Below are 22,212 nucleotides of genomic sequence, written 5' to 3'. Positions count from 1 at the left end.
TTGCACTCTCTCACCACTCTCTTCACCTTTCTTTTACTCTCCATATACTCTGCTCTTCTTATAACACTTCTGCTTTGTAAAAACCTCTCGTAAGCTACCTTTTTTTCTTTTATCACACCCTTTACTTCATCATTCCACCAATCACTCCTCTTTCCTCCTGCCCCCACCCTCCTATAACCACAAACTTCTGCCCCACATTCTAATACTGCATTTTTAAAACTATTCCAACCCTCTTCAACCCCCCCACTACTCATCTTTGCACTAGCCCACCTTTCTGCCAATAGTCGCTTATATCTCGCCCGAACTTCCTCCTCCCTTAGTTTATACACTTTCACCTCCCTCTTACTTGTTGCCACCTTCCTCTTTTCCCATCTACCTCTTACTCTAACTGTAGCTACAACTAAATAATGATCCGATATATCAGTTGCCCCTCTATAAACATGTACATCCTGGAGCCTACCCATCAACCTTTTATCCACCAATACATAATCTAACAAACTACTTTCATTACGTGCTACATCATACCTTGTATATTTATTTATCCTCTTTTTCATAAAATATGTATTACTTATTACCAAATTTCTTTCTACACATAGCTCAATTAAAGGCTCCCCATTTACATTTACCCCTGGCACCCCAAAATTACCTACTACTCCCTCCATAACATTTTTACCCACTTTAGCATTGAAATCCCCAACCACCATTACTCTCACACTTGATTCAAAACTCCCCACGCATTCACTCAACATTTCCCAGAATCTCTCTCTCTCCTCTACACTTCTCTCTTCTCCAGGTGCATACATGCTTACTATAACCCACTTTTCACATCCAATCTTTATTTTACTCCACATAATCCTTGAATTTATACATTTGTAGTCCCTCTTTTCCTGCCATAGCTTATCCTTCAACATTATTGCTACTCCTTTAGCTCTAACTCTGAAACCCCTGACCTAATCCCATTTATTCCTCTCCATTGAAACTCTCCCACCCCCTTCAGCTTTGTTTCACTTAAAGCCAGGACATCCAGTTTCTTCTCATTCATAACATCCACAATCATCTCTTTCTTATCATTTGCACAACATCCACGCACATTCAGACTTCCCACTTTGACAATTTTCTTCTTCTTATTCTTTTTAGTAATCTTTACAGGAAAAGGGGTTACTAGCCCATTGTTCCCGGCATTTTAGTTGACTTTTACAACACGCATGGCTTACGGAGGAAAGATTCTTATTCCACTTCCCCATGGATATAAAAGGAAAAGTAATAAGACCAAGAACTATTAAGATAAAATCAAAGAAAACTCAGATGAGTGTGTATAAATAAACGTGTACATGTATGTGTAGTGTGACCTAAGTGTAAGTAGAAGTAGCAAGACGTACCTGTAATCTTGCATATTTATGAGACAGACAAAAGACACCAGCAATCCTACCATCATGTAAAACAATTACAGGCTTTCGTTTTACACTCACTTGGCAGGACGGTAGTACCTCCCTGGGTGGTTGCTGTCTACCAACCTACTACCTAATAATAATAATAATAATAATAATAATCTTTCTTAACCTTCCCTTTTTACTGATGGACCCTCCTATAATCCGGACTCTCTCATTAACTTTCTGGACAACTGATTTACTCCACAAACTCTGATGATACCTGTAGCACTCTCCACAACCCTTTCTACCTCAATCTCTTGCTACCCTCTACCCCTACACTATCCACTGCCAAGCTGTACTCCATAACCCACTAATCGTCCCTCTCCCTTTTGCTACCCAATACCCTCACATCCTTCCATGCCCTGCAGCACTGTATAGCCCTTGTGGTTTAGCGCTTCTTTTTTATAATACCATCAAGTTGTACATGCACCTAAGGTGTATAAATGGGATGTGAAGGAAGGAGGGATAGGGAATCATCCAAGGAAAGGTTCAAGGGAGAGGGATAGTTGACTTCGTTGATCTCACTGGGGAAACGGTCCTTGCACCACTGCTAAGATCAAACCTCAGTGCCTGCCATTTACCAGGTGTAGTATGGCCCCTATGTATTTAGCACACACCCCTAAATATAAATCTTGCAGTTGCACATTGGCCACATAACTTGCTCAGCTACCACATTGAGAAATGCCCACCGCCTCATGAAAATTTCATTGCTGTTCAAACCCTTTTTGATTGTACCATTTACTTCAAAATGCAATTTCTGGTCTGGGAGCTCTTACTTTGCCTACTTTCTATATAGAAAGCCCTTTGACAGCATTTTTTTTTTCTCAGATTTTTACACACTTCGATTTTCCTTGTTAGCTTGTTAGTTTATCGCACTACCACCTCTGCCAATAGTTTCCTTCAGCCTTATAACACTTTAAGGCCCATATGGGCTTGATGCATTGTGTAAATATAAAGGAGTAAAAGAGGTTTTTGAATGCTCAGAGGCCTGAGCATACAGTAGGTTTCTGTAAGCACGACAAGTTTAGTGTTTAAAATGATTGTGTGCAAGAGATTGATACATGAAGACAGGTTTTCATCACTTGACGTTCCCATGATGATGATGGTGAGATTTTGATCCAAAGAACTATTTATCCTCCCCCTTTGAATTGAATCTGAATTTCCCCCTGGCATGTGCTTGCTCTTGTTTGTAAGCTAAGTAATGTTTGTAACAGTAGCTAGCCCATTCTGATTGCTTCAAGCGAACTATGCAAATGCAGGTGGTAGACCATCAGGTAACACATTTATAAAAATGTATCCATGAGGTCTAAATGGCAAACATACCTCTAAGCATTACTGAGGTGAAGAGATGTAATGGCTCTGTCTGTAGAGGAAGTGGAAGGATTATAAAGCAAAGGTTAGGAATTACAGACAAAAGGCACAAAGTTGACATACAAGCTGCAGACTGTACTGTTTGTTCAGATAAATGTAGATTGCAGTATATTATAATAAAACAAGAAGTACTAAACCTACAAGGGTCATACAGCACAGCAGGGCAGGGAATAGTGCAGGGGTATTGGGTAGCAAGAGGGAGAGAGATTATTATTAGGTTATGGAGTGCAGCAGGGCAGTGGAATATATATAGGGGTAGAGGGTAACAAGAGATTGAGGTAGAAAGGGCTGTGAGGATTGCTAGATGCATCATCAGTTTGTGCAGTAAATCAGTTTCTGTCAAGACTGCAGTATAGTGAAGGAATGCAAAGAAAAATTTGGAAAAAAAAACATCATTTCACCTTGAGGAAGTGAAAAGAGAAAAATAAGACCAATTTCTCAGTTCAGAGCCCTCTCATCATAGTTGGCAATACCATATTTTCCCACACCACTTCAAGGAAGGAAAGTGGGGCAGGGGTGGATGCCTTGACATTGAAGTGCTTATGATCCAATTATTATTATTATAATCAAAAAGAAGTGCTAAGCCACAAGGACTATACAGCCTTATGATCCAAGGAAAAGGAGAAACCCAATTCCACAGACCAAATCTAATTACAGTACTTTCCATTCACCAGGCAATTTATGATCCCTACAGGTTTAGCACTGAGGATAATGATACGCCCATAAATATAACTATGAAGTGGATTTTTAATGTGAGTTTTAAAACTTTATGTTAGCTGGGAGTGAATTATTATTATAATTAAAACTAAGTGCTAAACCCACAAGGGTCATACAGCACTGCAATTGGGAGTGGAGTTTGGAAACAATATGATTTATAAACCAGTAAATGTCAGCAAAACTTTGCACTATCTGATTCCAGATTAGCTTTTCAAGTTTTTTTTTTTCAGTTTCACAAACTGTAAATAAAACACTAGGGACTGTAAGGCAACTTTTCTTTATATCTCATGTAAGGTTTATTAATACAATGTTAAGGTGAATGTTTAAATAGTTTTATTATAGTATGTATTATTACATTAAAAAATAAATGCTTAACCTGAGTGGATCATGCAGAAAATGATACAAAAGGTGCTGATACCATTTTTTTTTATCCCAGTAAAACTTCCTATGGTCTCCTAGAATGGCACTTTGAACATAAATCACCCAAAGCACAGTTTCTTCCTTCCACGAAGTCGAACTTCATTCAGACGTTTTATCACATCTCTTGCAGATTCACCACCTGTGTTTTCATAGGTGGCCAACAAATGAGCAACAAAATGTTCAGTATTGGGATGAGTGCTCAATATAGCTCGCTCTAACACATACAGATCAACTGCCTTGTCCTCTGCACGTTCATCAACTGAGCTAAGACCAAAGTCAATAAGAATTATATCTGATAAGTCATATGGAGGAACCAATAACATATTTGATGTTGTCAGATCTCCATGGATAATATTATTAGAATGCATTTTAACCAAGAGTTTACCAATTCTCTCTGCCATGTTCAACATAACTGGACTGTCCATTGTAAGCTTATTTTTCACAGTTTCATATATAAAATTTCTGATTGTTACACTATCAGTGAATTTCTCAAGAACAATTTCACTTTTGTTGAAATCAACATCATATACAGCAGGAGTTTTAATACCATAACTACGACACCTTGTCAGGGCACGAGCTTCTGCTTTCATCCGTTCATTTGTTATGTAAATATCCAAGTCTGGATGGCGATACTGCTTGGAAAATCTATGCTTGACTATAACTGAATGTCCAAGCCACTCTGTAGCATACAACCGACCCTCAGCTCCTTGAGTTACAAGTTCACGATCCATCTGAAATATATAATGAGCTGTATGAGAAAAAGTTCATTATACAGTATGTACAGGCATACCCCACTAATATGACTACTGCCTTAAAGTGAATCACTGCCTTTTTCACTTGCCAGTGTATATAAAAGCCTAAAAACATGTTTAATGTCATTTATTAAGTGTACAATAGCACTAGGCCCTTAAAAAAGCAAAAGTAAAAATAATAAATATGAATAAAAATAATAAATAAACATGAATATAATCAAAGCCACATTAGCGAAGCACTCTAAAGCAAGCGCCTTATTAACGAGACAAGCTTCTCTGTACTGTACTTTATCATGCATGTGTAAAATACTTAAAAAGATTTCACAAGGGAGGTGGTTTAATGCTTAGTTTTGAATATAATAAAATTTACAAGTGAGAAATTTAGATATGCACGATACATTACTGAAAACTCGTATACCTTTGTTCTTTATGTAAATGCCTCAAGATTACACGCCTAGTTAAATACTCCCCTTTGCCAATTTTAAGGAATGCTGTACACAGAATACTGTAGTAGAGTATTACAGTATAGTACAATACATACAAATATGCACCGCTTGAACTGTTGCATAAAAACGGGTATTAAGTCTGAAGTAACACATACAGAGTCTGTTTGGATAGAATTTTCAGAGGGGCATGAAAAACTGATTTTAGGAGTGATATACCGTCCCCCAAACTTAGATAGGGACCAAGGGAGACTACTGTGGGAGGAAATTGTTAAGGCCACAAGGCACGATAATGTAGTAATTCTAGGAGACTTTAACTTTAGTCATATTGATTGGAATTTCTTGACTGGGAATTTAGAATCATACGACTTATTAGAAGTAGTTCAGGATTGTTTTTTGAAGCAGTTTGTGACAGAACCTACAAGGGGAAATAACCTGCTTGACTTAGTTATGGCAAACAATGAATCCCTTGTTAATAATTTAGAAATTTCAGAGGAACTGGGTGCTAGCGACCACAAATCAATTACATTTAGCATTGAATGGAAGTACAATAATAGCGATAACTCAGTAACAGTCCCAGATTTTCGCTTAGCAGATTACGATGGGCTTAGAGAACACTTATCATCTGTTGACTGGGGTAACGAAGTGAGATATCAATATGACAGTTTTCTGAACACTATACATGCTGCTCAAAGAACGTTTATCCCATATAAAGAAATTAGATCAAATAGAAATGACCCAAAATGGATGAATAATAGGCTCAAATATCTACTAGGGCATAAGAAAGGAATTTATAGGCGTATCAAAAGAGGTGAGGGTCATCTTATGAATCAGTATATTGACATTAAGAGGGACATTAAAAAGGGGATAAGAAAAGCTAAAAGGGACTATGAAATTAAAGTTGCTAGGGATTCTAAAACTAACCCAAAAAGTTTTTTCCAGGTCTATAGAACAAAAGTTAGAGATAAGATAGGTCCCCTTAAAAATAACTATGGGCACCTTACTGACAAAGAGAATGAAATGTGCTCGATTTTTAATAATTATTTTCTCTCAGTTTTTACACAGGAAGACACTAACAATATTCCAGTAATTAATTTTTATAGTGGGCTAGAAGAAGATAAATTATGTAACATCACAGTCACTAGTGAAATGGTTGTGAAGCAGATAGACAGACTGAAGCAAAATAAGTCGCCGGGTCCTGATGAGGTTTTTCCAAGGGTTCTTAAGGAATGCAAAATGGAACTCTGTGAACCATTAACTAATATTTTTAATTTATCTCTTCAAACAGGTGTAGTGTCTGATATGTGGAAGATGGCTAATGTAATTCCTATTTTTAAAACAGGGGACAAGTCGTTACCGTCAAATTACCGCCCAATAAGCCTGACCTCAATTGTAGGCAAATTACTAGAGTCAATTATAGCTGAGATTATAAGAAGCCATCTCGATAAGCATAGCTTGATTAATGATACTCAGTATGGATTCACAAGAGGCCGGTCTTGTCTAACTAATTTATTAACTTTCTTCAGTAAAGCTTTTGAGGCTGTTGACCACAATAAAGAATTTGATATTATTTACTTAGATTTTAGTAAGGCTTTTGATAAAGTTCCGCACCAAAGATTGTTAAAGAAAGTGGCAGCTCATGGCATTGGGGGAAAAGTGCTCTCGTGGATCGAGTCATGGCTCACTGACAGGAAGCAGAGAGTGTCCATAAATGGGGTTAAATCCGAGTGGGGATCTGTAACAAGTGGCATTCCACAGGGATCAGTCTTGGGCCCGTTGTTGTTTATAATATATATCAATGATCTTGATGAGGGAATTACTAGTGATATGAGCAAATTCGCCGATGACACAAAGATAGGTAGGATAATTGATTCAAACGTAGATGTTATTGAACTTCAGGAGGATTTAAACAAACTCTATTCTTGGTCAGAAAAGTGGCAGATGCAGTTCAATGTAGATAAATGCAAGGTTCTGAAGCTTGGGAGTGCCCATAACCCTAGTACTTATAAGTTAAATGATGTAGAACTTAGCCATACAGATTGCAAAAAGGACTTGGGGGTTATGGTGAGCAGCAACCTTAAACCAAGACAGCAATGCCTAAGCGTACATAATAAGGCAAATAGATTACTGGGATTTATATCAAGAAGTGTAAGCAACAGAAGTCCAGAGGTCATACTGCAGCTTTACGCATCATTAGTAAGGCCTCACCTAGATTATGCAGCTCAGTTCTGGTCTCCATATTACAGAATGGACATAAATTCGTTAGAAAACATTCAGCGTAGGATGACTAAATTAATACATAGCATTAGAAATCTTCCTTATGAAGAAAGATTGAAGACTCTTAAGTTACATTCACTTGTTAGACGAAGAATGAGGGGAGACCTGATCGAAGTGTATAAGTGGAAGATAGGTATTAATAAAGGGGATATTAATAAGGTCTTGAGGATGTCTCTCCAAGAGAGAACCCACAGTAATGGATTTAAATTAGATAAGTTTAGATTTAGAAAGGACATAGGAAAGTATTGGTTTGGAAATAGGGTAGTTGATGAGTGGAACAGTCTACCTAGTTGGGTTATTGAGGCTAGGACTTTGGGTAGTTTCAAATTTAGGTTGGATAAGTACATGAGTGGGAGGGGTTGGATTTGAGTAGGACTTTCACATCAGAGCTTATTTCTTGGGTGGCATTGAAAATTGGGTTGGGCAAATGTTTTGTTAGTGGGATGAATTGTAAAGGACCTGCCTAGTACGGGCCAACAGGCCTCCTGCAGTGTTCCTCCTTTCTTATGTTCTTATGTTAACTGAGTAAATCAATGATAGAGAATGATGGCTACTTATTGCAATCCAATAACATCCACAGTCCACACACACTGTCTCTTGAGTTTTATTATACTGTACAGTACTGTACTGCACATCCTATTTCCAGTGATCAAACACTTTATGTATGCTATTTCATCCTACTCTACTAGCACAATGTACTCTGAAGTGTATCACCGTATACAGTGCATACTTGAACCCCTTCCCCCAACCTATTTTAATATTTTTATTGTTAGGTAAGACACATATGCAACAGTTAGGTATCCTTATTTCGAAACGTTTCGCCTACACAGTAGGCTTCTTCAGTCGAGTACAGAAAAGTTGATAGAAGAGACGTGAAGATGATGTAATCAGTCCATCACCCTTGAAGTTTTGAGGTGGTCAGTCCCTCAGTCTGGAGAAGAGTATTGTTCCATAGTCTGAATAATACCTAACTGTTGCATGTGTGTCTTACCTAACAACCTGTCGGTATTTTATACCATTTTAGTAGTCAATATTTTTATTTCTACAAGTACATGTACAAGGTGTACAGGTCTAGCTGACAGCAATGACATACTGCTATATAGAAAGCCCCTTGTTATGCAGAGCATTTTGGGCAAATTATGTCAATTTTGTCCCAAGATGTGACCCACATCAGTTGACTAACACCCAGGGACCCATTTTACTGATGGGTGAACAGGGACAACATATGTAAGGAAACACACCCAATGTTTTTACCTTTGTCAGGAATCGAACCCGAACCCTCAGCACGTGAAGTGAGAGCTTTGCCTACCAGGCCATGGGCCACCCTGAAGTGGCTGAATCTTAACCTGGCACTTCTTGCCTTTATTACAATACCTGGATTCCCTGGTACTGTTAATTATTGTTTCATTTTCCCAATTTTCGTTAAATATTTACTTTTAAATTGTTAGCAATTTTGTTAATACACTAACACATTGTAGATTAATCTTAAGGTTTGGAAAAATGCAATACATGTTCTACAGTTGGAGCTAATAATTCTTATGTTCTATTTAACCAAGTGCTAGCACTCAGCTAATGTAAAAAAAATGATTCACAGACCCAACAAGCTGATAAATTAGACACATGTGCAACATTTGAATATCTTTATTGAGGAAACATTTTGCCACACAGTGGCTTCATCAGTCCTATACAAAAAAGAATGGTGAAGATCAGAAGGAGTTCGAGGTAATCAGTCCTTCAGCCTGGAGTCGATGTAATCAGTCCATCAATCTTGAAAAGATTGATGATACCCAAGATGTTGCACATGTGTCTAATTTATCAGCTTTGGTTCACATTTAAAAGTCATGGGTTGGATCCAAGCGCAATTTGTGTATGTTTCCTTACCAATGTTAAGATAAGATGTTAGGTGACTGCTGTGGGTGGCATCTTAGGAAAAAATCAGAGGAACCCAATTTAAATAAAAAAAGGCACAATACCGTGACTGGAACGATACACAAATAACTCGCACATAGAAGAGAGAAGCTTACGACGACGTTTCGGTCCGACTTGGACCATTTACAAAGTCACCCAATTTAAATAAGCTAAACATAGTACCATTATTATTAAAATCAATTTAAGCACTGAACTTTAAGTGTCATACAACGCTGCTACACAGCAGCTTCCTTGGGTTATTCTATGTTAATAAGTTAAGTCACGAGCACACAAGTATAATTAACATAAGTTAGATAACGTGTAAATTACCTAGGAGAACCAAAAAATAAGCTGAAAAAGTAACTTATTTATGTTAAGCAAGTTTATTTAGGCACAGGTACACGTAAGTACAACTATCATAATGTAACTTACCTAGGATAACCTACACATATGCTGCTATGTATGATACTTTGACTGTATTTATGTGTACCTGTATCTGAATAAACTTACTTATTAACCCCAAAAAAGTCAGCGACTTATTTCCACTGGGGTTGTTACTTGTTATATTTATGAGTAACTAAGCTTCTATTTTAATAATCCGAATAAAATGTCTACTTCGTTTTGAATTTGACTTGAGGTCCTCACTGAAGATAAAGTCCATCAAGCTGAACTTTTTGGGGAGTTATTACCCCCCCCCCAAAAAAAAAAAATAGTGTTAGTAAACTTTTGTATAGTGTAATAAACTTACTTATTCTACACCATCCAACAGAATATAATTCACAAATTGTCTCTGCCATCTTTCACCTGTAAAATATTTACCATTACTTGTTACCTACTTATAGTATCTAAATGATGCTTAATTATATACGAACCCCATTTAACATTTAACTACTCCAACAACAATAAAACTAGCAAGAAGTGATGAGTATTTCCACCCAGTGTTGTAGTAGATGAGTTAAGGGCTGCTGCAGCATGAGCCGTAGTCAGCCCTGACTCCCTCCATCTGGTGGCTAAAGCTCTCACGGCGAGGGTCCGGGTTCGGTTCCCAGCCAGGGTAGGAACATTAGGAGTGTTTCTTTACACCGGTTGTCTATGTTCACCCATCAGTAAATGGGTACCTGGGTGTTAGTGGACAGGTGTGGGTCGCATCCTGGGACACTGACATAATGTGCTCGAAATGCTCTGCATAACAAGTGGCTTTCCATATAGTATGTCATTGATGTTAGCTAGGATTGTATACCTTGTAAATGTACTTGTAGTAAATAAAGATATAATAATAATAATAATAATTATTATTATTATTATTATTATTATTATTATTATTATTATTATTATTATTATTATTATTATTATTATATTATCATTATTATTATAAGATTTTGTTCTGATTTTTAACCCCGGAGGATTAGCCAGCCAGGATAACCCAAGAAAGTCAGTGCGTCATCGAGGGACTGTCTTATTTCCTCTGTCTACCTGGAGTTTACCTGGAGAGAGTTCCGGGGGTCAACGCCCCCGCAGCCCGGTCTGTGACCAGGCCTCCTGGTGGATCGGAGCCTGATCAACCAGGCTGTTACTGCTGGCTGCACGCAAACCAACGTACGAGCCACAGCCCGGCTGGTCAGGTACCGACTTTAGGTGCTTGTCCAGTGCCAGCTTAAAGACTGCCAGGGGTCTGTTGGTAATCCCCCTTATGTATGCAGTGAGGCAGTTGAACAGTCTCGGGCCCCTGACACTTATTGTATTGTCTGTTAACATGCTATTGACACCCCTGTTTTTCACTGGGGAGATGTTGCGTCGTCTGCCGAGTCTTTTGCTTTCGTTGTGAGTGATTTTCGTGTGCAAGTTCGGTACTAGTCCCTCTAGGATTTTCCAGGTGTATATAATCATGTATCTCTCCCGCCTGCGTTCCAGGGAATACAGGTTTAGGAACCTCAAGCGCTCCCAGTAACTGAGGTGTTTTATCTCCGTTATGCGTGCCGTGAATGTTCTCTGTACATTTTCTAGGTCAGCAATTTCACCTGCCTTAAAAGGTGCTGTTAATGTGCAGCAATATTCCAGCCTAGATAGAACAAGTAACCTGAAGAGTGTCATAATGGGCTTTGCATCCCTAGTTCTGAAAGTTCTCATTATCCATCCTGTCATTTTTCTAGCAGCTGCGATTGATACAATGTTATGGTCCTTGAAGGTGAGATCCTCCGACATGATCACTCCCAGGTCTTTGACGTTGGTTTTTCGCTCTATTTTTTGGCCGGAATTTATTTTGTACTCTGATGAAGTTTTAATTTCGTCATGTTTACCATATCGGAGTAATTGAAATGTCTCATCGTTGAACTTCATATTGTTTTCTGCAGCCCATTGAAAGATCTGCAAGTGTCTGCAATGGAAGACACTGTCATGCAGATTCGGGTGTCATCTGCAAAGGAAGATACGGTGCTGTGGCTGACATCCTTGTCTATGTCAGATATGAGGATGAGAAACAAGATGGGAGCGAGTACTGTGCCTTGTGGAACATAGCTTTTCAGCGTAGCCGCCTCAGACTTTACTCTGTTGACTACTACTCTTTGTGTTCTGTTTGTGAGGAAATTATAGATCCATCTACCAACTTTTCCTGTTATTCCTTTAGCACGCATTTTGTGCGCTATTACGCCATGGTCACACTTGTCGAAGGCTTTTGCAAAGTCTGTATATATTGCATCTGCATTCTTTTTGTCTTCTAGTGCATCTAGGACCTTGTAGTGATCCAATAGTTGAGACAGACAGGAGCGACCTGCTCTAAACCCATGTTGCCCTGGGTTGTGTAATTGATGGGTTTCTAGATGGGTGGTGATCTTGCTTCTTAGGACCCTTTCAAAGATTTTTATGATATGGGATGTTAGTGCTATCGGTCTGTAGTTCTTTGCTATTGCTTTACTGCCCCCTTTGTGGAGTGGGGCTATGTCTGTTGTTTTTAGTAACTGTGGGACGACCCCCGTGTCCATACTCCCTCTCCATAGGATGGTAAAAGCTCGTGATAGGGTAGTACAGTTGTTTGGTTTTCTTTATTGATTTGGTGAGAACTAATGAATATTGTTTAAGAATATCTTTGTGTATTAAGCCCTGTCTACATTGCTTTTCATATTGGTGTTTCTTATCAATGGATTTCAGAATGCTGCTGGTTAGCCATGGGCAACCAAGCCGTTTATTCGTGATCTGTTTCGTTTTTATAGGACAATGTTTGTTGTATAGTCTAAGTATTTTGTTTAGAAAAATGTCTGTCCAATCGTCAATACTACTGGCATTGGAGAATTCTGTAGGCCAGTCAACAGTCTCTAGGTCTGCTGTGAAATTCCTTATTGAGGCCTCGTCATGGAGTCTAAATGAAACTTTGTTGTATTCGAGTGGTGGCTTACTAATGCTTGTTAAGAGGAAGGTTGGGTAGTGGTCAGTAGTGCTGTCTGTGATTATCCCTGATTTAAGGGGGGCTAGTATATTGGTCCATATGTGGTCTATTATGGTTGCACTTGTCTCAGTGAGCCTGGTTGGTTTAGTTATTGTTGGTATGAGAAGTGTGTTGTTCATATTGTTGATGAAATCAGTTACAGTCTGATCATCTAGTAAGCCAAGGTTGATGTTGAAGTCTCCAGCTAAGAGAAGGTGGTGCTTATTCATTTGTCTGTTTGTTATTAGTGCCTTTAGATTCTCACTGAAATTTGGGATGTTTGTGTGGGGTATCCGGTAAATGGCACCGAGTGTTATAGGCGTGTTAAGTTTTTTTACAGTAAAATTAGCAAAAACTTATTCCCCATATTCATCACTAAAGCAAGTGGTGCTAATACAAAATAGTTGGTTAGAGTAATAGATTGCAATACCACCCCCAACTTGGTATGGTCTGCAGTTGTGGATTGCTGTGTATCCTGGTAGTGGGTAGATATCTATTGTGTCCTGCCTAAGCCAGGTCTCAGTAAGAATAATGCAGGAGAAGGGTGTCTTTAGTGACTCAAGGAGTGCCAGGAGGTCATCATAGTGTTTGCTTAAGGACCTGATGTTGTAGTTAAGAACTGATAGACTTTTAGCACTGTTTAGGATAGTGCTGGCTTGTGATGCTGTGTAATAAAGGCAATTACTTTCCAATAAGTTTTGACTGTGTGTTAGATTATGGAAGTTTAGATCAGGGTCAACGTGATCATTCATCTTTTAGGTTTAAATAGTGGTTATTTATATCCTGTATTGTGCAGTGAGTTCTAATGCTGATATCTGTAGTAGTGGAAAGTTTGGATAAGCATATAGCTAAATCACTTTGGTCATATAGAGTATAGTCACTAATAAACATAACGAAGTTGATATTGTCTATGTGTTGTGCTAGAATGAACTAAAGTACAACCAGATATAAACTAATACTATAAAAATACAAATTACAAATAGCACCAGACTCACTTTTGTAATTGCACTAAGGAATAATATAATGAATTTGGTGTTGTCTATGTATTTAACTAGAATGAACTAAAATACAACTAGGTATAAACTAATAATATAAAAATACAAATTAAAAGGGTACAAGACTCTCACTTGCAATTGCACTAAGGTCTAATATAAGTTGTTAACAAGAACAAGAGTATAACTAAATTTAAATTGACAAGATAAAATTCACAAATTAAAGTACCAAAATAATAATAAAATAAAAAAATAAAAATGGCAATGACTTGGTTATAATATGATAGTAAGATGGTAGACAGGTACGCAGGTACACAGGTACACAGGTACGCAGGTACACAGGTACACAGGTACAAAGGAAAATATAAAAGTTGAAGTTGAATATACAAACTTGAAAATTTGGCAACAAAAGGTTAAGAAAAGTATAAAATAATGATTAATGTACAAAAGTAAAATTGACTGGTAGTAAATATGGTGTTTAATAAAATTTTAGTAAGTAATAATGATGTGTAAAGCTGTAATATAACCTCTGAACTTCTGTTGCTTACACTTCTTGATATAAATCCAAGTAATCTGTTTGCCTTATTACGGACACTCAGGCATTGCTGTCTTGGTTTAAGGTTACTGCTTATCATAACCCCCAAGTCCTTTTCGCGATCTGTATGGATAAGTTCTATATTATTTAGCTTATAAGTGCTAGGGTTGTGGACACTCCCGAGCTTCAGAACCTTACATTTATCTACATTGAACTGCATCTGCCACTTTTCTGATCGGGTATTGAGTTTGTCTAAATTCTCGTGAAGTTCCCTGATATCTACGTTTGAATCAATTATCCTACCTTTCTTTGTGTCATCGGCAAATTTGCTCATTTCACTAGTAATTCCCTCATCAAGATCATTGATCCCTGTGGAACGCCACTTGTAGATGAATGGCCACTTGTTACAGATCCCCACTCGGATTTAACCCCATTTATGGACACTCTCTGCTTCCTGTCAGTGAGCCATGATTCGATCCACGAGAGCACTTTTCCCCCAATGCCATGAGCTGCCACTTTCTTTAACAATCTTTGGTGCGGAACTTTATCAAAAGCCTTACTAAAATCTAAGTAAATAATATCAAATTCCTTATCGTGGTCAACAGCCTCAAAAGCTTTACTGAAAAAAGTTAATAAATTGGTTAGACAAGAACGGCCTCTCGTGAATCCATGTTGAGTATCATTAATCAAGCTATGCTTATCGAGATGGCTTCTTATAATCTCAGCTATAATTGACTCTAGCAATTTGCCTACAATTGAGGTCAGGCTTATTGGGCAGTAATTTGACGGTAACGACTTATCCCCTGATTTAAAAATAGGAATTACATTAGCCATCTTCCACATATCAGACACTATACCTGTTTGAAGAGATAAATTAAAATTAATAGTTAATGGTTTACAGAGTTCCATTTTACATTTCTTAATAACCCTTGAAAAAAGCTCATCAGGACCCGGTGACTTATTTTGCTTCAGTCTGTCTATTTGTTTCACAACCATTTCACTAGTGACTGTGATGTTACATAATTTATCTTCTTCAGGCCCACTATAAAAATTAATTACTGGAATATTGTTAGTGTCTTCCTGTGTAAAAACTGAGAGAAAATAATTATTTAAAATCGAGCACATTTCATTCTCTTTGTCAGTAAGATGCCCAGAGTTATTTTTAAGGGGACCTATCTTATCTCTAACTTTTGTTCTGTACACCTGGAAAGAACTTTTTGGGTTAGTTTTCGAATCCCTGGCAACTTTAATTGCATAGTCCCGTATAGCTTTTCTTATTCCCCTTTTAACGTCCGTCTTAATGTCAATATACTGATTCATAAGATGACTCTCACCTCTTTTGATACGCCTATAAATTCTTTTCTCATGCCCTAAAAGATATTTGAGCCTATTATTCATCCATTTTGGATGAATAATAGGCTCTAATTTCTTTATACGGGACAAATGTTCTTTGTGCAGCATGTATTGTGTTAAGAAAACTGTTATACTGATAGCTCTCTTCGTTACCCCAGTCAACAGATGATAAGTGTTCTCTAAGCCCATTGTAATCTGCTAATCGAAAATCTGGGACTGTTACTGAGTTATCCCTACTATCATACTTCCATTCAATGCTAAATGTAATTGATTTGTGGTCGCTAGCACCAAGTTCCTCTGAAATTTCTAAATTATTAACAATGGATTCCTTGTTTGCCAGAACTAAGTCAAGCAGGTTATTTTCCCTTGTAGGTTCTGTCACAAACTGCTTCAAAAAACAATCCTGAACTACTTCTAAAAAGTCGTTAGATTCTAAATTCCCAGTTAGAAAATTCCAATTAATATTACTAAAGTTAAAGTCCCTTAGAATTACAACACTATCGTGCCTTGTGGCCTTAACAATTCCCTCCCACAGTAGTCTTCCTTGGTCTCTATCCAAGTTTGTGGGACGGTATATCACGCCTAAAATCAATTTTTCGTGCCCCTCTGTAAATTCTACCCAAACAGACTCAGTATGTGTTTCAGACTTTTTACCCACAGTGGCGAAACGTCTCCTAAATAAAGATTCCCATATGTTGCGTAAGTGTCTCGATCTTCAATTTGTCGGGTTTTTCAAACCATTCATCAAATCTGTCAGACACTGCAGCATCATGGGATCTTGATACAAAGAATTCTTCATCCTTGTCCAACCTTTGGACGAAGACCCGTAATAATGGCAATCAAGTCTCCGTCCCTGACTTTCGCTTGGCTGATTTCATAGGACTGAAAAATTACTTAGGTGGGCTGAACTGGAATGACCTGACTAAGGGTCAGGTAGGTGGTGATGGTTGCCGATATGATGCTTTCCAGGGCATAGTTCTAGCTGCTCAGTCAAATTATGTTCCAAATAGGGAAATCAGATCAAACAAAAATGATCCTAAATGGATGAACAATAGATTAAAATATCTGATTGGTCAAAAGAGAGGCATATATAGGCAAATCAAAAGAGGAGAGGGGCAATTAAGAAATCGATATATTCAGTTAAAGAGAGAAATAAAAAAGGGAATTAGAAAAGCAAAAAGAGATTATGAGGTTAAAGTTGCAAAAGAATCGAAGACTAACCCAAAAGGATTCTTTCAGGTATACAGAAGTAAGATCAGGGACAAGATAGGCCCACTCAAAAGTTCCTCGGGTCAGCTCACTGACAGTGATAAGGAAATGTGTAGAATTTTTAACACATACTTCCTCTCAGTTTTTACACAGGAGGATACCAGCGATATTCCAGTAATGATAAATTATGTAGAACAGGACGATAATAAACTGTGCACTATTAGGGTCACAAGTGACATGGTCCTTAGGCAAATAGATAAATTAAAACCTAACAAATCCCCAGGCCCTGATGAACTGTATGCAAGGGTTCTAAAGGAATGTAAAGAGGAGCTTAGCACACCTTTGGCTAATCTTTTCAACATATCACTACAAACTGGCATGGTGCCAGATAAGTGGAAAATGTCAAATGTGATACCTATTTTCAAAACAGGTGACAGGTCCTTAGCTTCGAACTATAGACCAATAAGCCTAACCTCCATAGTGGGAAAATTTATGGAATCAATAATTGCCGAGGCAGTTCGTAGCCATCTTGAAAAGCATAAATTAATCAACGAATCTCAGCATGGTTTTACAAAGGGGCGTTCCTGCCTTACGAATTTATTAACTTTTTTCACTAAGGTATTTGAGGAGGTAGATCATGGTAATGAATATGATATTGTGTATATGGACTTCAGTAAGGCTTTTGACAGGGTCCCACATCAGAGACTATTGAGGAAAATTAAAGCACATGGAATAGGAGGAGAAATTTTTTCCTGGATAGAGGCATGGTTGACAAATAGGCAGCAGAGAGTTTGCATAAATGGGGAGAAATCAGAGTGGGGAAGCGTCACGAGCGGTGTTCCACAGGGGTCAGTGTTGGGCCCCCTGCTGTTCACAATCTACATAAACGACATAGATGAGGGCATAAAGAGCGACATCGGCAAGTTTGCCGATGACACCAAAATAGGCCGTCGAATTCATTCTGACGAGGACATTCGAGCACTCCAGGAAGATTTGAATAGACTGATGCAGTGGTCGGAGAAGTGGCAGATGCAGTTTAATATAGACAAATGCAAAGTTCTAAATGTTGGACAGGACAATAACCATGCCACATATAAACTAAATAATGTAGATCTTAATATTACGGATTGCGAAAAAGATTTAGGAGTTCTGGTTAGCAGTAATCTGAAACCAAGACTCCAGGCTGAGGGAGTGATTACCTCATACTCCTCTTCTCCTTACGCCTTCCTCTTTGTATTGGACTGATGAAGCCACTGTGTGGCGAAACGTTTCCTGAATAAAGATTGCCATGAACATTAAAATGGTATGAAATACCGACAGATTGTTAGGTAAGACACATATGCAACAGTTAGGTAGCTTTATTTCGAAACGTTTCGCCTACACAGTAGGCTTCTTCAGTCGAGTACAGAAAGGTTGATAGAAGCAGAAGATACTTGAAGACGATGTAATCAGTCCATCACCCTTAAAGTTGCATAAGTGTCTCAATCTTCAACTTGTCGGTTTTTGAAACCATTCATCACAAGACAACAGTGCATAAGTGTTCGCAATAAAGCTAATAGAATCCTTGGCTTCATATCAAGAAGCATAAATAATAGGAGTCCTCAGGTTGTTCTTCAACTCTATACATGAACATCAAAATGGTATACAATACCGACAGGTTGTTAGGTAAGACACATATGCAACAGTTAGACAACTTTATTCCGAAACGTTTCGCCTACACAGTAGGCTTCTTCAGTCGAATACAGAAAGTAGGCAGGAACAGTAGAGATGTGAAGACGATGTAATCAGTCCATCTACGACTTCAAGGGTGATGGACTGATTACATCGTCCTCACATCTCTACTGTTCCTGCCTACTTTCTGTATTCGACTGAAGAAGCCTACTGTGTAGGCGAAACGTTTCGGAATAAAGTTGCCTAACTGTTGCCTATGTGTCTTACCTACCAACTCTATACATCCTTGGTTAGTGTAAGAAAGGTATAAAATACCGACAATATGAAAGTTAAGACACATGTGCAACATCTGGATATCTTTATTGTAGACGTTTCGCCATCCAGTGGCTTTATCAATACAGATTCTAGGACATAATATGAAGACAGTAGAACTATATACAAAAGATGAGGTAATCAGTCCCTCGGCCTTGGAGTTAGTGTTCACAGCATCGTGGTGGAGGAGAGTCTGGAGCAAAGGCAAGAAGACTGGCGTTTTTATAGGCGTCAGTGGAAGGGACGGGCAGCAGACGAGGGCAGTCACTGGTAGGCGGGATTCCCCAGTGGAAGTAGGTCCTTCCCAAAGAGATGGGTTAGTTGCAGCAGCCGTGAAGAAGGTCTTGTAGATGTCCTCTGAACCAAGATTCCATGATGTTGCAGTGTCTGACAAGTTGTGTAAGAAAGGTATAAAATACCGACAATATGAAAGTTAAGACACATGTGCAACATCATATTGTCGGTATTTTATACCTTTCTTACACAACTTGTCAGACACTGCAACATCATGGAATCTTGGTTCAGAGGACATCTACAAGACCTTCTTCACGGCTGCTGCAACTAACCCATCTCTTTGGGAAGGACCTACTTCCACTGGGGAATCCCGCCTACCAGTGACTGCCCTCGTCTGCTGCCCGTCCCTTCCACTGACGCCTATAAAAACGCCAGTCTTCTTGCCTTTGCTCCAGACTCTCCTCCACCACGATGCTGTGAACACTAACTCCAAGGCCGAGGGACTGATTACCTCATCTTTTGTATATAGTTCTACTGTCTTCATATTATGTCCTAGAATCTGTATTGATAAAGCCACTGGATGGCGAAACGTCTACAATAAAGATATCCAGATGTTGCACATGTGTCTTAACTTTCATATTGTCGGTATTTTATACCTTTCTTACACAACTTGTCAGACACTGCAACATCATGGAATCTTGGTTCAGAGGACATCTACAAGACCTTCTTCACGGCTGCTGCAACTAACCCATCTCTTTGGGAAGGACCTACTTCCACTGGGGAATCCCGCCTACCAGTGACTGCCCTCGTCTGCTGCCCGTCCCTTCCACTGACGCCTATAAAAACGCCAGTCTTCTTGCCTTTGCTCCACATTAACGTAGGGTTACAGTTCATTCTACACCAGAGCACTGCTTACTCACGATGCATTACTCTAACAGAGTAAAGATCAAACCAGCGAGTGGCACAACCAATGAGTCGTCCAAACTAGCACTTGCAGCTGTCGTTAGTGGCAGGCTGCAAGTCAAATGTAATGCGATTTTATCGCTCAAAGAGGCCTTTGTTGTCGTCTGTACAGACGACACAGAGGCTGAGAAACTACTTACCACCACTGCTACTACCACTCTACGAGACCAGGGATTTCTTGTCTTGACTTCCCCAGCACTGAGGGCCAGGAGAACTGTGTTCCTCAAGCGACTCGACAACCTTATCACTGTACATGCCACTGAAGAAATCAAGTCATCTATCGAAGCAAAGAACCCTTGGGCCAAGGTGGACTTCATTACTAAAATACCCAATGCTTCATCCATGCTGAAGGTCACCTTCAGTGACGTCAACATGGCAGCCAGAGCTCTCGCTGAGGGCCTGGCTATTCACTACTTCCACATCAACCCAGCCTTCATCGAAGCAGAGAAATTCCAACATATCTCACAGTGCTATAATTGTTACTCATACTTACACACCACAAATGATTGTCCTACCAAGGACAAGAAGTTCTGCTCCACCTGTGGCCGTGAGGGTCATGACTTCAAGAATTGCACTACTGCTTCACCACCTAAATGCTTGAACTGCAAGAATGACCACCATACTCTTGCTGCCAGGTGCCCTACCAGAAGAGACATACTCAAGAAACAACAACAACAAAAGAAACCCAACCCACAAGCAACCACATATTCTGCTATCGCCAAGCTTCAAGCAGACACTACCAAGATACTACATGCCACGCAAGCTGCTCCCACCACTTCCCTGCCAGCACGTACTGCCGACTCCACCAAGATTCTTTGTTGCATTATGTATGCTCATGTACAGAATGCAGCTGAGCCTGGTTCCTTCAACACCACCATCAATGAACTTTTCAAACTAAATAATATGCCTGGCCTCACATTCCCTGCATCACCACCTTCCACTGAGATCCTAAAATCTACTGCAAATATTACCAGCATCACCGCTGCTCCACCGCTGTCACAACCTCCACTAGACACAGAGATGGACCAATCAGAGACCTCTGAGACGTCGGCAAAACCCACCAATGAGAGTCCACTACCGCTTTCATCCACTGCTAGAGCAACTGACCAGTCGGAAATCTCGCCTTCACCAGTTCAGCCACCAGCCAAGAAAGCAAAAACACAAGACACTGCGGATGCACCTCACGGTGCCACTGTCACTGACACTGCTGCACCACAACGGGTCCGATATCTGAAGGGCGTATACTTCTACACAACCAAGGAGTATAAGAACACAATGCTGTCTTCAGAAATCCATCATCACCTCCAGGACGGAACAGTCAAGTATACCTACGACCAAACTGCTACATACACCACTGAAGACATGACCAGACTACTCACTGCCAACACCCAACACCTTGTGGAAGTCAAGTACACCTCAAAGAGGAAATTCAGGATGCTTCAGAATAGGGACCTTGAAGACGGTACCCTCGTCTAGCACGACTATCCATGACCATTCACCCAGCACTTTGCTGTCCGCTAAAGCTGGGGTGTGGCTCCAATCAACCCTGTAACTGCTGCTGTCAGTGCAAGATAGAAGAAGACGACATCCTCCAACCGGAGGGCCAAGAAAGAAGAAAGATGATTATCGTCACCCCCCACCCGGGGGGCCACTGCCGGGTCACCATCTGGAGAAGACCTGGGCCAGAAGGACCTGCGAATCAACATGAATGAAAATGAACACCAACACACGACACTCCACACAGGAGAGCACAGCGCTAGCACGATCGACACCATGCATTGCCCTTCTAGGGCATGGTTGGTGCCAGAGCCCGAGTTTGTACCTTACAAGATGAGGGGGGTACTTGTGCCTCCTCCCATGGGAGACTTAGGTCTCAGACACTCCCTAGACAGGGAGCCAGTGCCGGGCCACCACTTGGAAGGGCCCGGGCCGGGAAAATACCGGCGAATCTTTAACAACAACAGCCTTTGCTCCAGACTCTCCTCCACCACGATGCTGTGAACACTAACTCCAAGGCCGAGGGACTGATTACCTCATCTTTTGTATATAGTTCTACTGTCTTCATATTATGTCCTAGAATCTGTATTGATAAAGCCACTGGATGGCGAAACGTCTACAATAAAGATATCCAGATGTTGCACATGTGTCTTAACTTTCACATCCTTGGTTAGGCCTCATTTAGATTATGCTGCACAGTTTTGGTCACC

At 39.6% G+C, this 22,212-nt stretch overlaps 1 protein-coding gene across 3 annotated transcripts; it reads right to left on the bottom strand.

Moving 5' to 3' along the window:
• Nucleotides 1-3,834: 3,834 nt before the first annotated feature.
• Nucleotides 3,835-10,351, bottom strand: Tcs5 (TP53 regulating kinase). Of its 3 annotated transcripts, XM_053785654.2 has the most exons (3): nucleotides 10,254-10,269; nucleotides 10,067-10,122; nucleotides 3,835-4,669 (listed from the first exon to the last, which is right to left on the bottom strand). In XM_053785654.2, the coding sequence occupies exon 3, from the start codon at nucleotides 4,667-4,669 to the stop codon at nucleotides 3,998-4,000; it is 672 nt and encodes a 223-aa protein (XP_053641629.1). In that variant the 5' UTR covers nucleotides 10,067-10,122; nucleotides 10,254-10,269; the 3' UTR covers nucleotides 3,835-3,997. The 3 variants fall into 3 exon arrangements, with proteins under 3 accessions (XP_053641629.1, XP_053641628.1, XP_053641627.1); XM_053785653.2 differs by lacking the exon at nucleotides 10,067-10,122 and having other exon boundaries at nucleotides 10,191-10,351; XM_053785652.2 differs by lacking the exon at nucleotides 10,067-10,122 and having other exon boundaries at nucleotides 10,254-10,307.
• Nucleotides 10,352-22,212: the final 11,861 nt, after the last annotated feature.

This window comes from Cherax quadricarinatus, chromosome 35 (genome assembly GCF_038502225.1).
Source record: "Cherax quadricarinatus isolate ZL_2023a chromosome 35, ASM3850222v1, whole genome shotgun sequence".
Lineage (NCBI taxonomy): Eukaryota > Metazoa > Arthropoda > Malacostraca > Decapoda > Parastacidae > Cherax > Cherax quadricarinatus.
The sequence above is the reverse complement of the archived record's forward strand: the minus strand, read 5'-3'. Positions and strand labels throughout refer to the sequence as shown.